Source organism: Eupeodes corollae, chromosome 3 (genome assembly GCF_945859685.1).
Source record: "Eupeodes corollae chromosome 3, idEupCoro1.1, whole genome shotgun sequence".
NCBI lineage: Eukaryota > Metazoa > Arthropoda > Insecta > Diptera > Syrphidae > Eupeodes > Eupeodes corollae.
The window spans coordinates 124,089,413-124,108,284 of record NC_079149.1 but is presented as its reverse complement, the minus strand read 5'-3'; the positions used below and the strand labels follow the sequence as shown (position 1 = coordinate 124,108,284).

At 35.2% G+C, this 18,872-nt stretch overlaps 1 protein-coding gene across 1 annotated transcript in view; it reads right to left on the bottom strand.

Moving 5' to 3' along the window:
- Window positions 1-17,880: 17,880 nt before the first annotated feature.
- The window catches only part of LOC129952244 (uncharacterized), a 29,090-nt gene continuing 28,098 nt past the window's right edge, over window positions 17,881-18,872 (bottom strand). The window contains exon 3 of the mRNA XM_056064741.1: window positions 17,881-18,510. Coding sequence (XP_055920716.1) covers window positions 18,037-18,510 — 474 coding nt within the window. The 3' untranslated portion in view covers window positions 17,881-18,036. The remainder of the gene's footprint in view (window positions 18,511-18,872) is intronic.

The window sequence follows — 18,872 nt, the reverse complement described above, 5'->3', positions numbered from 1 at the left end:
TACTGCCTCTTGCGAGGAATTGACAAACTCTCCAAAAGTAATTCTTGCCATAAAAAAGTGCTTTCTCAAATTTGCCGTTCGGATGTGGCATTTAACCCTGGTTCTTCATGGACTTCTGCGCCATCTAATTTATTTATTTTTTATTTAATTTGTTCACTATACATAAATATTCACTTTGCAAAAATAATTGTAATGCTTAAAAAGTTTTTTGAACACCTATGTATGTGAGTAATGTTTACAATGCATTTTGAACGAGAGTAGTATTTAAAGAAAGCTGAAGTGTATACCTTTAAGTAAAAATATCGCAAATAATGTTATTGTTGCATTCAAAATTAAAGCATAATGACTTTTAAAAACGTGTTTTTTACATAAATCATAAGCTGATGTTACTTTAAGCCCAAATACTCAATTTGTTTTCCTTACATTCTAAAGTTTTAAGAGTCAGTTGTTTTTTTCACCCTTTACATTTCTTAAACGCTTTTTTCTAGATTTTTATTAGAAGATCAAAAAATGCATAAGAAGTGACCGTTCCGACAAAAATTGATTAGGCATAGAAAATTCACATTCAGGAAGTAAGTGATTTGACGTTTGCCCGTTTATTTTACAATGCATCTAGTTCAAACAGCACATACAGTGGTGGATACGAATTTAGCACATTGAAAAGAGTACAAGGATTTTTCTACTTTAAATTATTTATTACTTGCAAGTAACGGTTCATTTTTATGCTGTTACTATGACTACATTATATGGTAATAAAAATGTTTAAACGATTGAAATGTAAAATACCATTTCGCGAAAGATGAAGATTGTTTGTGATTTGCGTTGTTTTTAGCTGGACATAAATTTAGCCCGTTTTGCATTCAAAGAGTGTATTTTTAATTTCTTTGTATTTTTTTTTAAAGAAAATAATAATTTTTGAGGTAATTAAATATTCCTTTAATGATCTATAATAACAAAAAATTATTAGTCATGGCAAAAGGAAAATGGTGCTCAAAGGAAAAAAGAAGTCTGATCTTGGAAATGAAGTCTATAAGGCGGACGGTAACAGACATTTCTAAGTTGTTAGAATGCTCCAGGAAGCTAGTTTATAATGCCCTTCGTCATTCCAAATAGTGTGGAGTGATTGAAAACGTTATACAAACCCCCGGTCCAGAAAGACAACAACAAATGAAGATAGAATTATTTATAGGTTATCGACCAAGGATCCGTTTAAGACCTCCAGTGCCATTCGAAGCGAACTTTCAACGAACTATGGAGTAAATGTTTCCTCAAGGACCATAAGACACCGATTAAATGAAAATAATATGCGTGGGTGCGTTGCTCAGAGAAACCCTCTTGTATGAAAAAAAAATCTGAAATCTAGGTTACAGTTTGCCAAAGCTCACCTAGAAAAACCAATTCGTTTTTGGAAAAACGTGTTCTGGAGCGATGAATCCAAACTATGCCGGTTCGGATCGGGTGGGAAAAAAATATGTTTGGCGTCCACCTAACCAATAATACACTCCAAAGTACACTTTTAAAACAATTATACACGGAGGAGGAAATGTTATGGTTTGGAGAGCTTTCTCTTGGCACGACGTTGGCCCAATTGTCAAAATAAGCTCAAAAATGGATCAAAATATTTATAAAAACATATGGACAGATCATATGATTTCTTACGCTGATGAAAATTTGCCTTTAACATGGCGTTTTATGCACGAAAATGATCCGAAGCATACTTCTCGGTTAGTAAAATCATGTTTAAAGGATAATTGTGTTAGTGTTTTGAAGTACCAGGCTCCGTCTCCCGATCTCAACCGATTATGAATCTGTGGACTGACATTGAACGACAATTGGAAAGTCAAAATCCCAAAAATTTTGAGGTATTGTGGGTAAATATTAAAAATGCTTGGTATTTAACACCAATAGCACGGTGCAGAAAATTGGTGGAAAGTCTGCCAAGAACATGTCAAGCCATGATTGACAGCAAGGGTTTTCCGACTAAATATTAAGTAAAATGTAGAAATCAAAAGGTAAATTCAATTTTAAAGCACATGTGCTAATATAATGTCCAAGCTATAATGACAAAAGTTTACTAACTCTGGTTCTTATCTCCATTTTCTTACAGAAATAACTGAAACTAAGAAACTTATGATTCCTAATACATTAAAAAATATATGACATTTTATTTAATCAATACAAATTTTATGTACATAAACCTTAAATGCTCCTTTCACTTGAATTTAATAAAAGATCAAAATTAACAATAATGTGTGCTAAAACAAAACTTAAACTTTAATACAAATTTCTCTCCAAAACTTAGTTCGTCGAGCTTAAATTTCATATTTTTAGGGATCGGTCAGAAAATATATTTTAAATAGTTTTTTTTTTACAAAAATAGGCTCCAAAGGACACCCTCTTTTAATTTTTTATGACTAAGCTCAATTAAGCTAGAGAAAAATTAATGTTTATGTTTATTTCTTAAAATATTATTTCATGAAATAAATTGTAGGTATATCATGTTTTATTTTGTGCTGTCCTTTAATAAATTTTAGGAGTAATATCTTAAAGAAGGTCTTTCGGAGCAGCGAAATATATTTGAGTTCTGATGAGAAAAATTATTTGGCCTTATGATGTAACTTGGGGAATAGTTCCCACAAGATTAGTTACCATTTCTACATAACGTTCTTCTGTCAAAATAAAGCTCAGGTCTTAGGTTAAGTTTGAAGAAAAAATTTGAACTGCATTTTAGCTCGAACTGCATGCTGCATTGCTGCCCCGTTCAAAGTTTCGATCGTTGCTACAGTGTTGCACTTGCACGGTTGTCAAGTTTAGGCTTAGGTACCCTTGAACATAAATAATAAGATAATTTTGTGTATTACCTATGTTTTCAAAGAAACTTAGATTTGTAATTAGAACAAAAGTGCAGGCAAATAACAACTAATTACATCATAAAAAACAACACGCTGGCAATACTTATCGTTATTTTATGTTTGTAATTTTTGTTTTCATTCATCAGCAGTCTTTTTCATTTCCTACGTTTTTGCCAGCTTCTGCCTTTTTTACATGATCCAAGAAGAACCCTCTCCATCACATATTTTGCCCAGAAACAAAAAGAAACAAAATACACCTACCTCCCTATCTACTTACATAGCTACGTTACATATAAGAAATCTTTTTAAATACTTTTTTGTCTTTCATTTTTCTTTAGGTTTATTTTTTCTTCTTATTGTCTTTACTTTATATCTCCTCCCTCTCTAGTCCTTTTGTGTCAAATCATTCAGTCAGACTATCTTTCTCTTTCGCAGTTGTTTTTTCTTCTAGGAAGGATTTTCCAATTCCTTTACATTATGTGCCCACAATCGTACAAGTGTCACCAGCAAGCAGCAGCATTTGGAAATTCGTTTTCGTATAAGAAATAACAGTAATATACCTGAGCGCAGTCTCTAGTTCTCTCACCCTCTAGCAGCTAGCGAAACAAAGCGAACCAAAGAAATAAGAAGAGCACACAGCATTCACAAAAGAAAAAATAAACCCCATTTTAAGTGCTCAATCCCAAATCCAATCCACAATCGTGGAATAGAAGAAAGAAAAAACAAAACAACCCAAAAAAAAAAAGAAGAAATTCACACAATGAAATGAGAGAATGAGAGCGAAAATAAAATTGGAAATAAATAAACAAAAGGTGGAATCTTAGGTTACCGCCTTTGGGCGAGTATGTCAGAGTAGGATAGTGCGATGCACTTTCATGGGGGGTGCAACAAGGAGCAACAGAACACGATGATCAAACGTAAAACGAAACGACACAAGAAATGGAAATGCCAAATGGCCTTTCAGTGTGTGAATGGAAATGGAATTCAACTGCGAGTGAGATGGCAATAGAAAGAGATAAAGGACGAGAATGAGTGACATGTGTGAGAGAGCGGAGCAGAGCCGATGAGAATGGAAATGGAATCGTTTGGCAAATAGGAATTGTCCATGTCCAAATGTGATTGGGGTATAAGACATGCCTTCTCTAAGAATAGGAGTGGGAACATGGGAAATGATTGACGAATAATTGTGACAGTTACAAATAAAATCGAATTTGAATTCTGAATTCTATTATTTTCGTATTTGCTTTAGCATTGCGCTTTGCGCAGTTGTTCCCTAAATTCACACACAATCGAATTCGAAATACAAATTAAAGTACATATATAAATGTTTTCTTTATATAGGCAGCAGGGGTAAGATGAGTTCACATGTATTTTCTTTCATTCATGTTTTATTCCCGATGGGCCAATGCTGCAATTGTCCACACTGTAGGGAGGTCGGTAGATAGTTTGCATTTCCTTTTTAACACTGTTTCAGTCTCAGTTGCATACAAATTCTCTTTTATTCTCAAGTTTTTCCCTTTTCCTTCATATCCTTGCACAAGAAAAGTTGGTTTGGTACCTAAATCGAATTAACGAATCACATTCATTTTATTTTGATTATGAATTCGTATTTTATTTACCTTCTTGGAACGGTATGGGTCGGATCGGGTCGGGTCGGGTACCTTTATTCACTTTCTTTCTTTCTCTTTTACACTTTGACTTTGTCATTGTTTTCCAATTTCCCATTTGAGGTGGATTTCATTTTTAATTTTTTGTTTGTGTTTACATTTTGTGTTCTTAACAAGAAGTATTGCAAAACAAAAGAAAAAGGAAGTAATCCAGGGGGGAAATTTGATAAAGTAAAAATTGAAAAAGTAAATATTCAATGATGTTTCTTTTTTTCTTGTTTTGTGAAATAAATGTGACACGCCTGTGCGAAACCACAAAAAAATATACTTCATTTTGATTGGCGCTGGTACAAGTGGAATAAAACAGAGAGAAGAGGAGAAATTGAGTTGATTTAACGAAAGATTACTGTTCTCTTTTGTTTTACTAAATTTATTGAGATAAGGAGAATGAATGTTTTGTCAGGTTCTCTTTAAAGCCAAGGGTTAACTTTAAGAGTTGACCTGAAATTGGTACCTACCTAACCTACCAGTTTACCACTTTAAACTGAAAGATAAAGGATCAAGGAACTTTTAGTACTTAATTTGTTTAGGAAATATTAGTTGCTTTTTATAATATGGTTTTAGTTTTGAGAAAATATTTAGGCTACATTTATTGGTGGTTTTCAGGACAAATACTATTTACTACCGCAACCAAATACTTTTTTTTTCATCCTTATTATCCCCTACAGCATAAACAAATGGGACAATTAAGTTCCAACTTGGAACTTAAGGTTTTAAGCCAAGGTATTGGCGTAAGGTGTTTGTTTGTTATCTTGCCTTTTTTTCAACAAAAAAAATAAATGTCTTTATGGCTTCAGAAAGGTATCTGCTCATAAAACTATTTTGTTTTAAATATTTCTTAAGAATGATAAAAAATGAATATTTTGTTTTTGGTTTTTTGAAATAATAGTCACATATATATTACATTTTTTGAGAGACATCTCAGAAACGGTTTAACATTTTTTTAACGAAGTCCAAGTTATTTATCATTTATGTCATTTAAAAATTAATTACTCAAAGAAATTATTATATAGTTCTCAAACGGGTCCATTTAAATGTGACATTAGTAGGACAGTTAACCCAATTTTTTGTTCGTCAAAACAAAAGTTACTTTTTATTGCTATCTCTTTTTTCTTAATAATAGAAAAAAGTTAGTCCGTTAACTATACATAAACCATTGCTCATAATAAAGGTGCTGGCAAACGAGTGCAGTTGATCCATTAAGTTCACGGGCAAGTTAATCAGCGTTCTTAGCTAACTTTTGTAAAATGGCCGGAAACAAATATTCTAACAAAAGAAAAAAAAATATAAAGGATATAAAAGTAGAAGAGTCAAATTAAAATATCGGAAAAATATTCCATTCAAATCCAAAAAGTCATTACAAACGATTCATCAAGGTGGCAGAACAAGAAAAACAACAAAATGACAGGATTCTTATTTACTTACATAAGGTGGCGCTAGAGTCCGGGCGGACCTGGGCCGCAGCCAACATGCATCTCCAGCCAGCTTGGTACCCAGCTATAGCTGTCTCCAGTTTCTCACGCCAAGTTGGTAGAGGTCTTCACATACCTGCGTGTGCCGCCTGATTCGCGGTCTTCAAAGACCTTCCGGGCTGGAGCGTTGATGCCCATTTGCTCTACATGACCTAGCCATCTAAGTCGTTCGTCTTTAATTCTTATAACTAGGTCAGTGTCGCTGTACATACAGGCCGTACAGCTCGACGTTATATCTTCTCCTCCATTCTTTGACAGGGTCCAGGCCTCAGCGTAATAAATGCGAACCGGGATGATGAGTGTCTTAATTATAAGTTATAGATAGTAATTTAAGATGCTAGAGAGAGGACTTTACTACTGAATTCTTCTTAGTCCAAGGAAGCAGCGATTTGCAAGTGTTATTCTTCGTTTAATTTCAGCATTGGTGTCTTTGTCTGAGTTAATAGCAGTGCTTAGGTAGACAAATTCCTCAACTACATCAAAGTTATAGCTGTCCATTGTGACATTTATTCACAATTATTGTTCAATGTCCTTTTTTGATGACAGCATATACTTGGTCTTGCCCTCATTGACCACTAAACCCATCTTCTTCGTTTCCGTCGCAATGCTCTAAAACGCTCCACTGACATCACTCTTTGATCTTCCAATTATGTCAATATCATCTGATGCGTATCCGAGTAATTGGATAAACCTTTGGAAGAAAAGATAGATAAACAATTCTTGTCTAAAACCTTTTTTGACATCAAATGCATCTGTGAGATCTTTTCCGACCTTGATAGAGCAGCATGCATTCTCTGTCGCCATTCTGCACACACGGATAAGTTTGACAGAGATGCCAAAACTAGACATTGCTTTAAACAGCTCTTCCTTATGGATGCTGTCATACGCAGCTTTAAAATCGATAAAGAGATGGTGGGTATGGATTTGAAGTTCCTGGATTTTTTTTCCAAGATCTGCCGTAGTGTGAATATTTGTTCGATAGTGGACTTTCCTGGTTCCAAAGCCACTTAAAGATATATCAGGTTGTTTACCAACAGCTTCAGACGTTCACATAATACGGCAGAGAGGATCTTCTATGCAATTTTAAGGAGACTGATGCCTCTGTATGTAGTACCCGTGGCATGATGGTTAGTGCGTTGGACTGTCATGCAAGGGGTCTTGGGTTAAATCCCTGCCTGTGCCACCTTAATTTAAAAAAAAAAAAAAACTCGCGGATACTGCCTCTTGCGAGGAATTGACAAATCCTTCAAGAGTAATCCTTGTCATGAAAAAGTGCTTTCTCAAATTAGCCGTTCGGATTCGGCCTTAAATTGTAGGTCCCTTCCATTCCTGACAACAGTACTCGCACACAGGAATGGTTGAGAGTTGTAAGTCACTAGGCCCTGGTTCACAACGGACTGTTGCGCCACCCCATTTGATTTTGATGCCTCTGTATAGGTGGCACAATTAAGAGGGTCTCCTTTCTTATGTACGACAATATTCTGCTATAGTAAAATCAATTAAATTTAGAGAAATACAAGTCCAACTCGACCTAAACGGAAGCGCGAGAACAATTCGGTGGATGACTAAAATCTTTTAAACCCTTATAAAAGTCTCTATTTCCACTAAAAACATACTGGTGAGATTAAAATTTTCTCATGACCACATCAACTCGACCGTTAGAAAATGGAGCAACGTACTCTTTTCGGTCGAGTTCAAATTCAAGGGTTCCGATGTTTTCCGTCGTGTTCGCAGACCAGTCACTAATTTTATTTACTCCATGCTTCGAAGATGCGCTGAAGTGATTATGGCTGAAACACAATCGTAAGGAAAAGAACGCAATGTTACGTAATGTGACTCTAAACGGAAGCTCTTGTTCAAATTTGCTGAACATGTTCCTTGGTTGACAGCTCAACTGCTGTAAAAAAAAGTCAGCAAACAAAATACATTTAATTTTGGAACGATTCGCATTGGTTATCATAGGGTGCGTAAAGCTACTTCCGCGATTTAACTATCCATCGTATGAACGGCATTCAATTTTTTAAGATTTTAAGGTAAAGAGGTGAAGAGTTTTTGTTTTTGGCCATTCAATGAGATAGATGAAAGATTACACTTCTCACTATTTGTTCTATACTTAGTTCAATAGTAAAGAAAAGGATATCGTAAAGTCGAATAATTTAATTTTTGCGCATGCGGAATTCTCCGATATACTCTGGTAGTGTTAAGGATCATGACATTTCGATAACAGATTGCAGAGGCCAAAGCTACGACAACGCGGCAAATATGTCAGAAAGGTTTTCTGGTCTGCAGGCAAGATTAAAAGAAAAATGAAAATTTGACACTTTTGTACCATGTGCAAGGCATTCATTAAACTTAGTAGGAGTACATGCCGCTGGGGGTGCCTTAGAAGCAACCAAATTCTTTGACATTATTCAAAAATTGTATAACTTTTTTTCGGTATGTTCTCATCGATGAAGTGTGTTGACTGCTCATTTAGGTCAAAAAAAAGTTTTAAAAAGTCTTTCTCAAACAAGATGGTCGGCGCGATCTGATGCACTAAGCGCCTTATATAAAGGTCATCAAGAAATTGAAGAAGCTCTGATGTCTATCGCGAACGATTGAAGACAGTCACGAGAGACCAGAGTTCAAAAAAATGTCTAATCTTGAATTCACCATACTTACAGGACGTATGGAACTCTATATTGCAAAGAATAAGCAAGAACAATATATTATGCTGGATGCTGCAATAAATTTGCTGAGTGCAATAGATGAATTTGTAATATGGGCCCAGGGACAGTTTTGATAACTTTGATTCATCAGACAGACAAAAAAAACCGGATTCCGAATATAAGGACTTTTTCTGAAAGGATGAGGTATAGAAGCTCACGTCAGACTTTTTTTGACGGCTCTGGACCCTCAGAAAGTCTGACTGGGAAAGAAAGATTTAAATTGAAACCTTTCTTCCCATTGTCGACACACTAAGCGTTCATTTGAAACAGCGACAAGGTTCGTTTATTTGGTTAAACTTTTAATACTTTCCCATGTTTTTTTTTTAGACCATACGCTCATGAGGCTTGGTTCTTTGTAATCTCCGAACATGGTTTCTTATATTCAAGACGGACTCCATTTCAGAATTAGTATGACTTTGCAGTCTCTGGTTGTGCGATACAGCGTATTTTTTAACAACTTCTGTAACCATTTCTATTTGTAAGTCACGATGTAGATCGGTATTTCTTATCTACCAAGGTGCATTAACTATTCCACGAAGGACTTTGTTTTGAAATTTTTGGATGATTTCGGTACTTGTTTTCTTTAGCCCCATAATTGGGTTCCATAGGTCCAAACAAGCTTTAGTACTTGATTATACAGCATTATTTTCTTATGTATTGATAAATCAGAGTTGTTTTTCCACTTAAGCTTTGCATCCAAAGTCATTCCAAGGTATTTGGCCGTATTGGCGTAAGGTACAGCTTGATTATTAATGATTATTGGAATATTGTATATCTTTTTATTTGTAAAGTTTATATGTGAAGATTTTGTTTCATTGAGTTTGATACGCCATTTTTCGGTCCAAGCTCTCACTGTGTCGACGGCATTTTGTAGTTTTACTGCTGCCTTAGAGACACATTTGTCGGGTACCAAAATTGCGGTATCATCTGCAAAAGTAGCCATTATGGTGTGATTACTTACTTACTTAAGGTGGCGCTACAGTCCGGGGAGGACCTGGGCCTCAACCAACAAGCGTCTCCAGCCAGCTCGGTCCCTAGCTAGCTGTCTCCAGTTTCGCACGCCAAGTTGGTTGAGGTCCTCTCCCACCTGGGTGCGCCACCTGAGTCGCGGTCTTCCTCTACTGCGCCGTCCCTCGGGATTGGATTCGAAGACCTTCCGGGCTGGAGCGTTGATGTCCATCCGCTCTACATGACCTAGCCATCTAAGCCGTTGGACTTTGATTCTGCTAACTAGGTCAGTGTCGCTGTACAGCCCGTACAGTTCGTCGTTATATCTTCTCCTCCATTCTCCATCTATGCGTACGGGACCAAAAATCGCCCGAAGAATTTTTCTCTCGAAGCATCCTAAGACGCTCTCATCTTTCTTTGACAGGGTCCAGGCCTCAGCGCCATAAACGAGAACCGGGATGATGAGTGTCTTATAGATGGTGATTTTACATGCTCGAGAGAGGACTTTACTTCTCAATTGCCTTCTAAGTCCAAAGAAGCAGCGATTTGCAAGAGTTATTCTTCGTTTGATTTCAGCGCTGGTGTCTAGGTAGACAAAGTCCTTAACTACCTCAAAGTTATAGCTGTCCATGGTGACGTTTTGTCCAAGACGTCGTCGTTCAGTGTCCTTTTTTGATGACAGCATATACTTGGTCTTGCCCTCATTGACCACTAAACCCATCTTCTTCGCTTCCGTCGCAATGCTCAAAAACGCTCCACTGACATCACGTTTTGATCTTCCAATTATGTCAATATCATCTGCGTATCCGAGTAATTGGATGGATCTTTGGAAGATTGTGCCTCTAGTGTTGACGGTTGAGTTTTGCACAATTCTTTCCAGAACGATGTTGAAGAAGTCGCATGACAGTGCATCGCCTTGTCTAAAATCTTTTTTGACATCAAATGCATCGGTAAGATCTTTTCCGACCTTGATAGAGCAGCGTGCATTCTCCATCGTCATTCTGCACAAACGGATAAGTTTGACAGGGATGCCAAAACTAGACATTGCTCGGTAGAGCTCTTCCCTATAGATGCTGTCATACGCGTCTTTAAAATCGATAAAGAGATGGTGGGTATCGATTTGAAGCTCCTGGGTTTTTTCCAAGATCTGCCGTAGTGTGAATATTTGGTCGATAGTGGACTTTCCTGGTCTGAAGCCACACTGATAAGGACCAATCAGGTTGTTAACAAATGGCTTCAGACGTTCACATAATACGGCAGAGAGGATCTTATACGCAATGTTAAGGAGACTGATGCCTCTGTAGTTGGCGCAGTTTAGAGGGTCTCCTTTCTTATGTATCGGGCACACTATGCTGAGATTCCACTCATCGGGCATGCTTTCTTCCGACCAAATTTTGCAGATGAGTTGGTGCATGCTCCCTACCAAGTCATCGCCTGCTGCTTTGAATAGTTCGGCGGTGATGCCGTCAGCTCCAGCAGCTTTGTTTGACTTAAGTTTAGATATAGCTATCTTCACTTCGTCAAGGTCGGGTGGGCGGAATTGTTGATCTGCGTCGCCGAGGTTGAGTGTATAATTTGGAGAAGTGATCTTTCCATATTCTCAGCATCGACTGTGGTTCTACTACGATGTTCCCTTGATCGTCTTTACAGGTTTCGGTTCCTGGCTGGTACCCTTGGGAGGTTTTTTTTACCTTTTGGTAAAATTTACGAACCTCATTCCTGTTGTGACATCCCTCTATCTCCTCGATCGCGCGCTTCTCATGCTCTCTTTTTTTCCGTCTAAGAAGCCGGTGTTCCTCTCTCCTCTTCTGCTCGTAGAGCTCGCGAGCAGCTCTAGTCCTTTTGTGCAGTGCCGTTTTGTATGCCTCTTGTTTCGCTGCGTGAGCTTGCCGGCATTCGTCGTCAAACCAGGGGTTTCGCTGTGGTGGCCGTGCGAAACCTAGCACTCTGATGGCTGCAAGGCAATGTTGCCACTGGTTTTCAATGCTTAATGCAGGAAGCATAGGACTCCTTAGGAGGTTATTAGAGACTCGATCGGAAAAGGACATGGCAGTCTCTTGCGATTGTAGCCGTCTAACGTCGAGTCTTTTCACAGTACTTCCTTGTTTTGGCTTGGATCGGGATATCTATAGCCGTACCTTGGCTACAACGAGGTAGTGGTCCGAGTCAATGTTGGCCTCTCGGAATGTTCGGATATCCTGGATACTGGAGAAGTGTCGTGCGTCGATCGCAATGTGGTCAATCTGGTTGACGGTTGATTGATCAGGAGATTTCCATGCCCCTTGTGGATATTAAGATGCGTGAACTGCGTACTAGCTACCAGAACGTCTCGCCCCGCAGCGAAATCGACTAGCCTGAATCTGTTGTCGGAGGTAGTGTCGTGCAGGCTGTATCTCCCGATTATGCCACCAAAGATGTCTTCTCTTCCTAGCTTGGCATTAAAATCTCCTAAGACAATTTTAATGTCATAGCCAGGGCACTGCTCATATATCTTGTCCAAGAGCTCGAAGAATATGTCTTTGGTGTCTTCATCTTTCTCCTCCTAGTTCCAACAACAAATCCACACCCAAATAGACGCTGTCTTTGTTCTCGGTAGCAGTCTCCGTAGTAGATATCGCAGTCTTTTAGTTTGCGTTATGGTGTGATTACCAACTGGAATATCCCTTGTGTATAGTAAATACAGGGTAGGACCTAGGACACTTCCTTGTGGTACACCGGCTTCTATTTTCTTCAATTCCGAGTATTCTTGATCGTACCTTACTCTAAACAATCGGTCTGAGATTTACGATTTTAATATTTCAAAGTAATACCTGGTGCCTAATGCCAAATCTTGTCAAAAGCTTGAGCAACATCTAAGAAAATAGCTGAACATACTTGTTTTTCTTCTATTGCTTTTTCTATTACATCCGATATTCTATATGAACTTGGTCTATTGTGGAATGTTTATTTCTAAAGCCAAAGTGATGGTTCTTCTTTCTTCTATGATTTTGCTAAGTTTCTTCAGAAGCAGTTTTTCAAAAACTTTCGCCATAATTGGTATAAGCGATATTGGTCTGTAAGCCGTCACTTCTGTCGGTGGTTTACCTTGCTTTGGTATGACAATTACTTCAGCAATTCTCCAATGGTGCTGGACATACCGGTGCTTAAGGCATGCATTTATTCTATATTGGAGTTTTATGCAGGCTTTCAATGGCATTTCTTTCATAACCTGAACAGTAATTAGATCGTAACCTGGTGATTTTTTATTTGATAGTTGATGTAAACACATTCTTTTTATTTCTTTAAGTCTTACAATTGGTATTTCACTTTTATCTATCTTATCAACAAACTGTAAGTTATTTTCAGCGGCGTTTGATGAGTTTGGCTTAAAAACATTCGCAAGATGTTCAGCGAAAAGGTTAGCTTTTTCTTTCGGGTTACCGATCCATTTCCCATCTTGAGATTTCAAGGGCGAGTTTTGTAACTGCGGTCATTTCAGGTGCTTGGCTGCTTTCCATAGCGAAAAATCGGTTGAAGCATCAGTCGTTAAATTCCTTAGGAATGTACTGAGTGAATCAATTTGAATTTGTAAATTTGTTTTTTAAGATTGTTGCTTATACTGTTAAACGTTGTTTTATCATCTGGAAATCTAGTATTTTGCCATTTTCATCGAGCTCTTCTTTTCTCTATTATCAACTCTCTTACCTCTAAAGGATATTTTATTTCATTTTGTCTTCTATTAGAAAATGTTGGAGTACTTTCTTCAGCGGCCTTTTGCACATCAGCAATAAATTGTTCCACTTCATGGTCAATTTGCTCGATTGTATCCATGGGAGATCTTAAATTTATAAAACTTAAAAGCCTTTCTCTAAAATTATTCCAGTTTGTTTTCTTATTTATACAAGCTTTGGATTACTTTTTTCTAGTACTTCCGATTCACTTAGTGATAGAATCACTGGAGTATGATCTGGATGACGTTTGAAGATTTAATAATTTAAGTTTAATTTTCAATAGCTCTTAAGAAATCAGCCGTTATAACAGAGATGTCTACTGTACTGGCTAGTCTGACAAATATTTTCCAATTCCATAAATTGGTTACCCTTTGTTTACATTACAATATTTCAAATATTTAAAAATTAACAAGTTAAAATGTACAAAATGGGTACCAACCATAACAGAAAGTAGATATATTCATTCTTTTACCTGTTTTTATTGGAATTTTTCATTTAACAAATTTACACTTTTGGCCTTTTGAAGCTGTTCGCAAATAATTTCTAAAGTCATGTTTGCTGAAATAAAATTATTCCACGGTTAAACAAGTTATTGGGTTAACCCCAATTTATTTTTTAACTAGAAATCCATAATATATTTTCATCCATAATATTTTTATTTTAAAGACTGAGCGATAAAATTATTTAAATTTTCACTTTTTTAAAACTTCTTCGTATTCACAATTTGGCCTTTGGCTTGGGACAAAATAGAAATTTAAGAAAAAAAAACAATCAAACTAAATGTGTGATCAATTTTTTTGTTATAAAGGTTTACAACAGGGAATAAAATTTAAAGGACTTAACTTGACTTTAGTTGTTTTTTCCCATCACATTAAATTTTTAGAATTATAATTTGCTTGTGATAATATTTATTTGTTTTATTAGTTTCTTTCGACTTAACTGAAGAACATGCACTAAATTGGACATGGGTGTTGAATAATTTAACTTATCTAATAGGCGCAATATAAAATAGATAAATTAGACCAAAAACACAGTCAAATTTCTTAAAATGGGATGTGGTATTAACATTTATATGAGTCTCGAATGGATCTTATCTGATTTCGTTCTCAAATGTTGGTACGATTGATATTGCATTTTTATCTCGATGGCTCTGTTCGTTGAGTACTTGTGCATTTGGAATCATGTGTTTTCCATTGGGGAACAAATCAATCTGGTACTGTTGATATTATTTAGTTTTGTTAATGAAAATGGACTAACTGGGCTTATTTTGCACGAGAAAACAAAAGAAAAGTGAACTAAGTTTTGCTATGTTTCCACTAAAGGTTTATCTCAATTAACATTAAATAAATCATTTTGGTGTTTCCACCGCACAAGAAGATTTAAATATGATTAAGTTTGACAGCACTTTCTAAAATGCAAATGGTGTTTCGATGTTTCTTATGAAGTGCAAATGAGATAGTTTGATTCGTGTTAAACAATGAAGAATTGAATAGTTCACAACCTACTCCATTTTTTAATTTGATTAAAACAAAACTATATTTTTTGTACACAAACATGCAACACCCCTGGTCTGAATTTCACTATTTTTTTTGGATTTTTTGATTAATTATTCTGGTAAATATTCAATAGTATCAACTTTAAAATGTACTACTGTGCATATTTTTTTTGGCAATTTCTCATTGCACTATATATGGAATACCATAAAAACACGGCTAATGAGTTAAACAAAATATAGCAATTTCTTTTCCGACGACGTAAGCATTATAATTATTGTTAAAACATAAAGTCTATTGAAAATCAAGTAGTAGTCAATTTCTTAGAATGTGTGTATGGATTATTACTTTACTATAGTCGCGATATTTCCTATATTCAACTTTAAAACGTTTGGTTTTTAAACATTAAATTTAAATATAACGTCTCTATACTGAGAAACAGCGCCTTTGTCAAATTAGTAACCAGTTTCCGGCTAGTTTAAATTAACATTACGTTACGTCTTTTAGCAAATGCTACAACCTTTTGCAAAACATGTATATCTCATATTCTAACCACTTCTGTATTATTCTCAGCAATGTACACATTTTAACATGTAGGTGGCTATTAATTTGTTTTGTCTGGGTTTACATAAGCAAGTTTTTGATTTTTAAATTTTAAAACTTTGAAAATCAGTTAATCTTAAACTGTACCAAAGTGACATTATTATGCAAATATTTCATTCATTATAACGGTATTTTTTTTGGTTCTTAATATTTACAGTCTAAGCTTTCATAAAAATTTATCAAATTTTTCAAACATTTTGTAACATTTAGAACTCGTTACTTAGTACACTTCAAGCATACGCTCCATATGGAGTTAAATTACTTGGAAAAAAAGAGGCTGGAATGCGACCCACACTGAAAAATTCAAATCCCTTCTGTCGGTTTGTCTTGCTTAAAAGTTTGTCTATATGTACTCGTATCAATGTTTACCAAATTTGCGTACTATTTTTTGTAGATTTTATTTTTTTATGAAAAAACGGATTGTTGGATTTTTATATAAAATATGAATATCGAAAACAATATTGTCTGTGAAATAAAATAAGTTTGAAGCCAATATTTTAAATTTTTGAAAAGCTTTTTGAGTCGAAAATCAAATTTTACCAACTTTTGTTAATTTTTTTAGGTTTTTAATTTTTTTTACAAAAACTGTCAATTCGATTTTTTTCAAAATTTTACTGAATGTTGAAACAATATTTCCTATAAGATAAAATGTGTTTAAAGCCAATACCTTCAAGTTTTGAAAAGATATTTGAGTCGAAAATCAATTTTTACCAACTTTTATTAATTTTTTTGTAGGCTTTTATTTTTTGTAAAAAAACTGTCAATTCGATTTTTCTCAACATTTTTTAGAAAGTTGAAAACAGTATTTCTTATAAGATAAAATAAGATTGAAGCCCAAATTTCAAGTTTTTGAAAGATATTTAAATCGATATTCAATTTTTACTTTTTTATAAAAAAAACTGTCAATTCGATTTTTCTTAAAATTTGATCAGACGTCAAAAACATTATTCTTCGTAGCACAACATTGTTTCGGAGATGAAATCATATTTTAGTCGTAAAATTTTGGAGGTGACAAATTTTTTTTTTTTTTTTCAGTTTTTTTGATTTATAAAAAACCGTTAAATGGAATTTTTCCAAAAATATACTATTGTTTGGTATCACGTTACAGTTTATTATATAAAATTTAATTCAAGTCTCTAGCGTTTTTGGTTCGTAAGTTATTTAGGGTTAACCAAAATTTTCACCTTTTTTTCAAACTGCTATGGTAAAAAAACCACCCACGCAATTTTCGTAAGAACCCTTTCTGCATCTTCCTGCAAATCATTTTTCTAAAAATCTTTTATTTCGACTCTAGGAACGTCGGGAAATGTCAAAATTATCAATTTGACAAATCGGACCCATTACAATAACTTCATATGGGAAGTTAAAAATGTTTGTTATGATTTTTACAGTTTTTAATGGAAAAAGGTGTTTCTTATGCTTTTACAGTTTTTAATAGTTTAAAGGTTTTTGACAAAAATTGAAGAGTTTAAACAATCCTCGGATATAATTATTTTTTACAAACAAAAAAAATAACAAAAATCCCCGTTTTTTAAAAAGCACAACTTATCTCCTATTTGACTATTTTATGCCATTCTTGGTTATATTTTGCAAAATGTTTTGGACATAACATATCTTTAATAAAATTTAGAAAAAACAACAGACTATATTTGTTTTTTGCGTTTCTTTGCTAAATATTTTAAAAACGAATAAAAATTGATTTTTTTAAATTAAAAGCTTAAATGTCTTCTGTACTGTAATCATATTTCCCTATTGTCACATAACCCTAACAGTGTTCAGATCAAAAGTCACTTAAGTAGGAAATTGACGTAAAAGTGCTCAGAACTGTCAATTTCATAAGTAATTCGAATGATTTTGGTCAGAAATAGTTCGGAATTTGTTCAAAGATCGATAGAAACCCGATAATATAGTCTGAAAATTCATAGTTCGTTTCTAAATAACATGTGCATTGAACAAAACCAATGTAATGGCACATTTTTAAGTAACATACATACAAATATGTCAAAAGTTGGTCGCAATTTGTTACGAAAACGATGTTCATTACATGTCAGTCATTCAAATCTTTGCTGACTTAACATTTTGTCTATACTTCCTATTTTGACGCTTTCAAATTATGCATTTGCTTCTCCGTTTTTTTTTTTTTTTTTAAAGAAGTGAGTTTTGTCACTTTTTTGGCTCACCTTAGGCTTTGATGTAATAAACACGATTTTAGCCTATCCTAATCTTTCTAATTTTTGATTTCTTTCACCCTTGTTGATAGTTGTGAAAATAATTCAAAAATCTTCCTCATTCGCCTCTTAAATATAAAATTTGTATATTGATCTGTCAATTGTCAACTGTCAATTGATAGTTGACAGACTCTCGTAAGAACGGTTTAGCAAATGCAAATGTTTTAAGCTGTCCGATTTCTCCAAGTAAAATTCCACATTTTTTTAATAAAATTTATTTACATTTATTACAAATTATAGGATTCAGTGATAAATAAAGAAAAAAAAACAAATAAAATATAAAATCATACAAAGGGCGACTTGTTTTTACACCAAAAACGAATCATCATCATCATCGTCGAACAAACATAATAAACTAATCCTTCTGATTTCTGTAATAGAAGCTATCACTCAATGGACCGTGTCCAAAGTGAAGTGCGTCTGGTGCTGATAAGCTCGAACGACTTCTGAGATCTTGAACATCCTGTGAGTGCTGCAAGCTACTTATATAGCCTAACGAACCGGAACCCAGGTAAACATTCCCATTCGGTAACTTAACAAAGCCCAATCCCCCAGAACCTAGAGCAACGGTGTTGGGTGTTTGCTGACGAATTTGTTGACTTCTCTGCTGAAAACTCGGAGGTCTGCTCTGAACCTGGACGTCTTCACCTAGAGGATGGGTGTCTCCAATCATTGAGTGATAAGTGTTGAGGAAGAAGTCAGCCGGAAGGAAATTGTGGACTTCTTGATCGATATCGTTGTCGATGTGTTCATAGACCTTGTATTGCTTCAGTTGGCGCCCGTCTACGACATAGATCTCGGGAGAAGCTAGCAAACCAGCTGTTGAAGTCTGTGAGGAAGGATTAGATTGTGTATTAATAACCGAAGCAGTTGTTGGAATAGTAACTACTGAAGAAGTTGAGACTACTTGTTGTTGAGGAACTACTGCGGATGAGGTTAGTTGTTGTTGTTGTTGTGTTTGGGGCTTTGGGGTTTGTCTTTGAATGTTAAACGTGGGTTGTGTGGTAGTTTGATAAAATTGTGTTGGTGTTCTGATTGTGGTTAGTGGAATTATGTTTCTTTGTTGTGTGATTGTGGGGTAAGAAGTTTGTTGGTTATTGGTGAAGAATTGTGTATTGACAGGAGCTTGTGGTTTTGGGTATGAATATGTTTGTTGAATTTGAACTTTTTGTTGTTGTTGCTGTTGTTGCT